This window comes from Periplaneta americana, chromosome 11, assembly GCF_040183065.1.
Source record: "Periplaneta americana isolate PAMFEO1 chromosome 11, P.americana_PAMFEO1_priV1, whole genome shotgun sequence".
NCBI lineage: Eukaryota > Metazoa > Arthropoda > Insecta > Blattodea > Blattidae > Periplaneta > Periplaneta americana.
This window is the reverse complement of record NC_091127.1, coordinates 23,910,427-23,919,365: the sequence shown is the minus strand read 5'-3', so window position 1 is coordinate 23,919,365 and position 8,939 is coordinate 23,910,427. Positions and strand designations below refer to the sequence as shown.

General features: G+C 35.9%; 1 protein-coding gene across 1 annotated transcript in view; it reads left to right on the top strand.

The window, feature by feature from the left end:
• Positions 1–8,380: 8,380 nt before the first annotated feature.
• Positions 8,381–8,939, top strand: part of kdn (citrate synthase) — a 60,587-nt gene continuing 60,028 nt past the window's right edge. Inside the window, exon 1 of the mRNA XM_069839155.1 lies at positions 8,381–8,539. Within this exon, the coding sequence (XP_069695256.1) occupies positions 8,492–8,539 (48 nt within the window). The 5' untranslated portion in view covers positions 8,381–8,491. The remainder of the gene's footprint in view (positions 8,540–8,939) is intronic.

Sequence of the window (8,939 nt, the reverse complement as noted above, 5' to 3'; positions counted from 1 at the left end):
AACTAACAAGTTACATTTCAGAATTTAAAGAAGATGGTTTATCAACTGACAATAAAATATTATTTTGTAATTTGTGTCAGTGTGCAGTATCATCTACACAAAAGTTCCTGGTGCAACAACACATTACAACTAGTAAACATCAGGCCAACAAACAACTAAATTCCAAGCAGAGACAATTGTTTTTAACACAACCAACAACATCGAATGTAAGATCTGAGTTTAACATCGACCTGTGCCGTTCTCTCATCTCTGCTGATATTCCTCTCTACAAACTAAAGAATAAGGTCTTCAGGGAATTCCTTGAAAAATATACTCAACATACAATCCCGGATGAGTCAACACTTAGGAAGACGTATGCTCCATCCATCTACGATGAGACAATACAGAAGATAAGAGATGAAATTAAAGATAGTTCAATTTGGGTTTCCATTGATGAGACTCCCGACAAAGAAGGTAGACTTGTTGGTAATGTAGTTATCGGTTTGTTAAGTGAACAATATTCTGAACGAATTCTTTTACATTGTGATGTTCTAGAAAAGTGCAATAACAAAACTATAGTTAAACTGTTCAACGAAGCTATGGGTATCCTGTGGCCAAAGGGTATTATGTACGATAATGTGTTATTCTTTATTAGCGATGCTGCCCCTTATATGGTCAAAGCTGGACAAGCATTATCTGTTGTATATCCTAAATTGACTCATTTTACTTGTGTGGCGCATGCATTTCATCGTGTGGCAGAAGTGGTCAGAGACAATTTCCCTAAAGTAGATTTGTTGATTTCATCAGTGAAAAAAGTATTTCTCAAAGCTCCCAGTAAGAAAGAAATGTACCCTGAAATTCCATTGCCACCAAAGCCAATTTTAACTAGATGGGGTACATGGCTAGAAGCAGTTGAATATTATGCCGAACATATAGACTCTATTAACAATGTTCTCCTTGCATTGGACTCTGAAGATGCAGTCTCAATTGATACTGCGAAAACAGTTACCTGTGACATAAGTGTGAAGAATGACTTAGCTCACATTCAGCATACATTTTCATGCATCATAAAAACGCTCAAAAGTCTCCAAAATAGGCACCTTTCACTATCTGAAAGTTTTGAAATTATAAATAGTACTGTGGAACAACTGAATCGTGGTAGAGGTAAAGTTGCAGATGCAGTAAGAGCTAAGGTGGACACTGTACTTTCAAAAAACCCTGGATATGAAGAACTACAAAAGGTTGTTGCTGTGATGAGTGGTGAATCAACAGTGAAGATTAACTTGGACTTATCCCCAGCAGACATTGTGAAATTGAATTATGTACCAGTTACTTCTTGTGACGTCGAACGCTCTTTTAGTCAGTATAAATCTATCCTCAGAGACAATAGAAGAAGATTCACTTTTCAGCACTTGAAAGAAATGTTTGTAACCTATTGTTATGGTAACAGACAATAAAAATTGTGTTTTGTTGAAACTACATTGGAAGATAAGGTACGTCCATTATATTTTTTGTTTAGTTTGATTAAAATGTACCAATATTTAACGTACATAGTCATTTTTTTATAATTTTAAGTCCATATTTAATTCCATATTTTGGTAAAAATCCATATTTAATTCCATATTTTGGTAAAAATAACTACATATATATTTACATATTTCATATATTTTTAGTCCATATAAATCCGTTCCCTGATTATTACATATGTACCCTACTTATCGGTGGAGCCCACTTTGAGCACGAGAGCCTGAAGAGACCAACTTATATCTTGCAACACATAACTGTGGAACTGTTCACAGGACATGTCCTTGAAATTATATTTCACCATGATGATACCTCTGTCTGTCTCCGTTAGCATGCGATTTCGTTCTTTTGTCCATTGAGCTGATATTAGGAAAAATACTCTCTCCGCACTTTCACCCCCTTTGGTCTGATTACCTGGTTGGGTTTTTACCGAGATTTTCCCCAACCATAAGGCAAATGCCGGGTAATCTTTTGGCGAATCCTCGGGCCTCACATCATCTCACTACAGCTCCCCAAAATATTATTAAAAATTCTAAAAAATTGTAGAAAATTATAAAATTGTAAAACTGTAAAAATTATTGTAAAAATTTGAAAAAATTGTAATTGTAATATTGTAAAATTTTTACTTGTTCCACATCTTAAAGCTGTATTGCTCATGTAAGATCTATGGAATATAATAAATGAAATGAAAAAAAAAAATGAAATTGTGATTTGGGATAAATAAATAGAATTGAGGTATTTTTAAGAGTTCTGAGAAAGTTTCAGTGCTCGCAGAACTATTGGAATTGAAGAATTTGCACCATTGTTTATCTAAACTTAAATCTTTGTCCAAATTAACTTGATTGGCATATCTTTGTACACTGCAAAATAAAATCCATAAAATAGCTTAGAATCATGAATAGTGACATCTTTAGAGTGTAAGAATTCAATGCATGTCAGTAGATCATCATATTTTATGTTTTTTATGTGCTCCAGCTTCAACCATTGAAAGCAGTTAAATTCTTTCATAGGTTTTCACCATTTGTTTAGATATTCTATGCATAATATCGCACATTGTTCAATATTCATACTAATTCTAGTTGAAATGCGAAATGCCGGACATTTCAAATTCGTTTAAAATTCCTGCCGGACAGGATAAAATGATTAAAAAGAGGACATGTCCTCCTTTTGCCGGACGGATGGTAACCCTAGGCTGACTACACTAAGGTTCGCCACAGTCTAGTATATACAGTCGCGAAGCTCAATACGTAGTAAATATGCAAACATTAGATAGTTGCTCACCACTAGGATCGCTAATATCGCCTCATTACAGGCAATGCAAAATAGTACCGTCACAGTCTATTGTTTCTAGCACCCTCAAAACTCAAGCTTCGTGACTGTATATAGTAGACTGTGGGTTCGCTGCGTATCCAAGTTTCGAGTAGGCAACCCCCTTTATCCTTAGGCCAGCCATCTCCGTGCGTCGCCAGTCGGCGTTCGGGGAATGCTATGAAATGACAGAATAATGTAGATGCCTAACTAATATGGGGAAACTGTGTAACCCCAAAAAAAAACCAACTACGACCTTGTCACTATACATTTTTCCATGAAAAAATTGTCACACTTCACCAGGACTCGAACCCGGACTGTCTGCATGACGGGTGAAGGTCTGACCACTCAGCTACCGCAGGGGACAATCTAAAGTATATCAGATTCGATTTTCAGTAGATCCTGGTGACGAATTCTGAAAATGGCCAAGAGAAAAAATCCCTCCCCTTCCAGAACTAAAATCTCCTTCCCTCCGTGGCTTTCAGGTGCATTTAAATGCTTCAATTTACTTTTAGGTTATTTAAGATAACTTAAATTTCATTAATACTAGTGGCTTGTGCAGCAAATGCTGCTGCAAACTAAGTTCGTTAGACGTTCAAATAAAAATTTTTCACATTTATTTTCAATGAAGAATACTTGTCTTTTTGATGGTTATTTGCTTCCATAATAATGAAACATACTCCCTCTGAATGGATTTTTTTAGGTCAAATACTTCTTCTTGAACCTATCCAACTTCAGTTTTTGAGTTTCAACGCGAAAAAGCAAGTATCAATGTTAGGAGGATAGCAGTAGCTATTTCAGGTCATTGTGGATTGTAGGCAAAAGTTAAAAAAATGTCAGGTTTGCTAAGATTTCGAACAATAGCATTTTCGTATAGCTGCTGCATGTAGAACTTGAAATATAGAGCTTAAAATCACTTTATCCTACTAAGAGATCTTGCTGAAATGATCTGGAGACTACAAAATTTTCTAGGCCTCTTATGTTATCAGTAAGTAATACCTTTTGTTCTTTCCTTAGGAACTGTAATTTTTGCGCTCTCTCGAGCCAATACTGAAGACGGTGACACATATCAATACCTACACTACACCGCCATTAAATATATGAAAAAGACCCAACCCCACTGGGTTAATAAGTATAAAAATATTTGATTTTTAATAACAATATTATTATCTTACTTAAGTTTTGTAGTTATATATACCAGCCACTCAGTAAATTATAGAAATGAAGATCTAAATTAAGATATTCTCTACATTTACTTACATAACCTCAAAACGTTTCACTTTCATGTCATCAATATAGCATCAATATTATGTACAATTAATTAAAAATAGATGCATCATGATATTAACTATAATAATATTTAATTTCTAATGGTAATAATGTCATCAAACCACCTCAAGTTTCGTAGATTTGAATATCCAATACACAGCAGTACTCAGAAAATTATACACTGCAGAATCAGATTTAATAACAAATTGAATTGAGCTCTAAATATGTCGGCAATCCTGCAGGTCATGGCCTTCGTGAAATAGCCTATTGTTTATTGTAGTGTGTGTTTTGTTCTTAAATTCAATCAAGTCGGCCGTGATTAAATAAAATTAGTTCTCAAAACTGACAACAGATGGATTTTGGAAAATAGGAAAATTATGTAGGAAAATTGACATTTCACTGAAAACTACTACTTTTCCGAAAAACTTTGAGTTCCAAGCTTCAAAATGAGGGGCCATTTATTAAAATCCGTTCAGCAGTTTTCCCGTAATTTCCATTACCAGTTCAAATTATAAGATTTATTAAATTTAACTAGTTTCTTGTTTTTAATCATACATGAGCCTGTACAATAGTGGTTATCTGTCACCGATAAGAATTGTTTCCTTTAAAAACACTGTATCAACATAAACGATACATACTATATGCCTATATATGATGAACCGTAAGTTTTTTTTTTTTATTTTAGTAGGTTATTTTACGACGCTTTATCAACATCTTAGATTATTTAGCGTCTGAATGAGATGAAGGTGATAATTCCGGTGAAATGAGTCCGGGGTCCAGCACCGAAAATTACCCAGCATTTGCTCATACTGAGTTGAGGGAAAACCCCGGAAAAAACCTCAACCAGGTAACTTGCCCTCAACGGGAATCGAACCCGGGACACCTGGTTTCGCGGCTAGTCCACAGGTGTGGACTAAGCCATTAATTTCAGGGAGTTATTTTTTATTTTTTTTTTTTTAGATATTTCAAATAAAAATATTTAATACAATTTTGCTCGTTTTCGCTTCCTTTTCGAGAAAAAATTGTTTTATATGAAAATTTTCGTAGTGTGTTTTGGGAATGCCATTGATTTAATTCCTAATATGCTCAGTCAATTTAAGAGGCAGTTTATTAAGATAACAAATGATTGAAAGATTTTTAGTTTTGTCCTTTAAATATGCATAAATATGATCCAAACAAAATAATGTAACATTTTAAAACTCCTTACCAGAACGAATAGTTACATTTGTTCAGATCAAGTTTCACAACCGTGCAGAACAACCGGTAACATAACTATTCTGTAAATTCTAACTTTAAGCTTTTTTGAAAGCAGACTGAATGACAAAAGCGTCTCAACCGAATAATAACATTTTCCCATATTTAAGACTTATGTTGCGGTTTCATAATAAGCTCTTTTTTACGGTGATGGGTTGTTACATAGTCCTTCGCCTAACCCTCAAGCTGGAGGACCACCTCTTATCGGCTGTTCGCGACTGCTTATTCAATATATTCGCAACTACCCTCCGTATGTGGAGACCGTTTCCTCTATCCGCAACCTGAGGACGCGCTATGCCGTGGTAATAGGGACCCACACAATACATGGTGTCAGTGTCATTACAGGGGCGGCTTTCGAAGAGGGGCTGCGGAGCTGCAGCACCCCCAGACATTTGTGACTCTTGTCTCGTTTTATGTTGTGAAATACATTTCATTTATTATACAGTCTCTCTTTGGCGGCTCGAATTTTTTAAAAAATTTCGCTCTCAATGACATGCATGCAATCAGTGAAGTCACTTCTCCCCTGGTGCTGCCAGAGCGAAACCAGAGACAAGGACTATAGGGTGAAGCCACTTCCTCCCCTGGAGCTGCCAGTCTCGTCTCGGATGCTTTGCGCGTTAGTTTTACCCCTCCTCCCTGCTGTCCCTTGCCGTGAATCCAGAGTTTCCAGGCGCTGCAAAATTTGCAGCAGTTTGTCAGTAGCGCGCAGTTTTAAATACTTTTCCTTTAATGCTGTGAGTATAACAAGTGCAACAATGTTTAATTCTGTACAATATTTACAGTCTATTCAGTTCAGTACCTTAACAATTCAGGGGAAATGTGAAATTAAGTGGCCATCAGTTGAATCTCATAATGGAAAGAGCCGTTAAACAAAATACAAAGGCTTGCATATTTTTTTATAATTTATCCAGTATCCCTGCTTTCTTCTCTCGATCTCCACACAGACTGTATTAGATTAATGTGTTTCAAAGACAATTCCATCAGCTGGGACAACAAGAGGGATTTAAAATAAGAACAGTAAATGTTCATGAGAAGAAAGAGCCATTGCTAGAATGTTTTCAAACCATAATGGAATCTGAAACATCTAACATCACAATAAATGAGGCAAGCGTCCTGGTGCGTACTCTTGAATATCCTGAATTCAATTTCTGGCTCAAGTTATTTTTTTCATTTATTGATGTATCATGTACTCGTATATATGTTATACAACCAACTACAACATCGCCAGTTAGATATTTCTAAGGTTCAAATCTGCATATAAAAAATTAAATTATGGTTTATTTAACGACACTCGCAACAGCAGGGGTTATATCAGCGTCGCCGGTGTGCCGGAATTTTGTCCGCAGGATTCTTTTAAATGCCAGTAAATCTACTAACATGAGCCTGTCTCATTTAAACACACAAGATAAGGCGCATGGAATTAATCTTTAAATAAAGTAAGTTGCTTGGTTTATTTTTGTATGCAGCCCCCCTTAGTTCAATACCCACGAGCCGCCACTAAGTGTCAATATTATTGAAAATTAGTTTTTCCAAAATAGAGTCAATACCCGTGGCTCAATCCAGTAAGAAAACAGGATAAGTTCCATTGTAAATTTATTTAGAGCCTTCCTTCTCCCATAGATATTCAAAATGTATGATATTATGTACATTACTAGTTTCACAAGAAAACCCTGTTTTCTAGGGTTCTTCTGTTTGACACTTATAGCCTTATGTCCAGTCTTCAATTTTAATTAATATCACAAATGTATTACACGGCCATCATACGTGCCTTCTTCTTATGTAAAAGATACTGTTCTCTTTGGCATTGTGCCACGAAGAGGTAAAGATACACGCAGCGTACTGCTGGCATTGGGTACGTGGAAGCGGTCACTCCATGCTCCATCCGAGTGGTAGGGACCCGAGAGCATGAACATGCTTTGCAATGTCTTTATCTAAAACATCCGATGTATCATATACATGTCATGCCTGTAATGTCTGCAGTAACAAATTTCTGGAGAGGCACCCTTCTCGTTTAAAATGAATTGCATTTTACTAGTGGAACGGCGTCGTTTAATTTTCTGTTTAGAGCTGCAATAAATACATTGTATCTTTCCTATGTGAAGCGTATGCCAACCCGGGTTCGATCCTCGAGAGGGAAGTGGAGATTTATCTGCCTCCCACTCGGTCTGATGGGAGTCCTTGTGTTCCAAACGTCCGTATTTAGTAGGACACGTCCGTATTTTGAAGGTCTATCCTGCCGTCCGTATTTATTTTCGAAGATTTGTTAAATGTCTGTATTTTCATGAAAATACCAATCATTTTATTTTCAATAATTACATGTCAAAACATAATTCTGAACCGTGAACAAAACTCCAGTTTTTCGTCCATATATTTTATTCAGAGACTGAACTCACTTAAACAGTACAACTAAACCACAGAATATACATCACAAATGTATTTGAACTCGGGTCTCCAGTGTAAAAAGCTGTTTCATTTATCATGCTAACAACACTTAAGGGTGAGCAAATTAATTCTTAATCTTACTGACTTACCATTGTTAGGGGAATACAAGTAGACCTACAGGTAACAATAGTAGGCTTATTCGTGTATTGTGTCATATCTTCATTATGTGCCTGCATTAAATACATAGGTACTTCATAAATTCTGCCATTACAGCATGTCCCTTGATGAGTAATATTTCATGTTCTCATTTCATGGAACAGAAACTTCTTTACGTGTTCCGCAATCCGTCTTGTCTTGTTAACTGTTAATTTTGTCTGTTACGTGTGCAATGACGTAAATCGCAGTTGCAAAACTTTGGCAGTTAGCCTACCTACCTAATCACAATAATCGTTATTAATTTAACTCTTTGTGATACAGTTACGAATATTCATACATCGTTACACTTTGGCGGTAAATGTATTATTCATAACTCAAAACAATGAAAATTGCGGTGTCGAAAACAGAAACGGAGATAATAATGATCTAGTGATGATAGGTGATTTCTCTCTGTGCGGTTGGCAACGTAGTGGTCATTGATTTTGGTGTGTGCTGACATCTACCATACTACAGACAACTTCCATAAAATCACGTGACGCGCTCAGCCGCTCTCTTCTGTGGCATTTCTGTTGCGGCAAACGTAGGTTGCAGACTCGGCGTGCAAAAATTGGCAATAAAAATGGCACTGTTTCGCATATCGGCCTCAAGAATCACCGAAACACATCAGGTAAGCATTTTAAATAACTTAATTACAACAAGTGAGTGGACTGAACAGCACTTTTGTTCAATTCACATGTAAAATGTTTTACGTGTAAGTGAGCTATTTATTCACTTAAAATTTTCTTTTCCTGTTATATTTATATATATCAGATGTGCAAAATTTGTTTACTTTGTCGATATGAAATCTGTTCATTTTCTTTCCTATACTGAGCTTTTTGGAACTCTTCGAGTTGTTGAGACCCATGACCTTTATTCCATATGCATAAATTTAGCTTGCATGCAACGAAAATAGCATCTCAATCCCATACTGTTACAATGTTCTGTGTATGACCACACAATATGAAATATACATTGCATTTTATTATTCACATATTAAGAGTACAGAGTTCGTTATGAAATTATTAAGG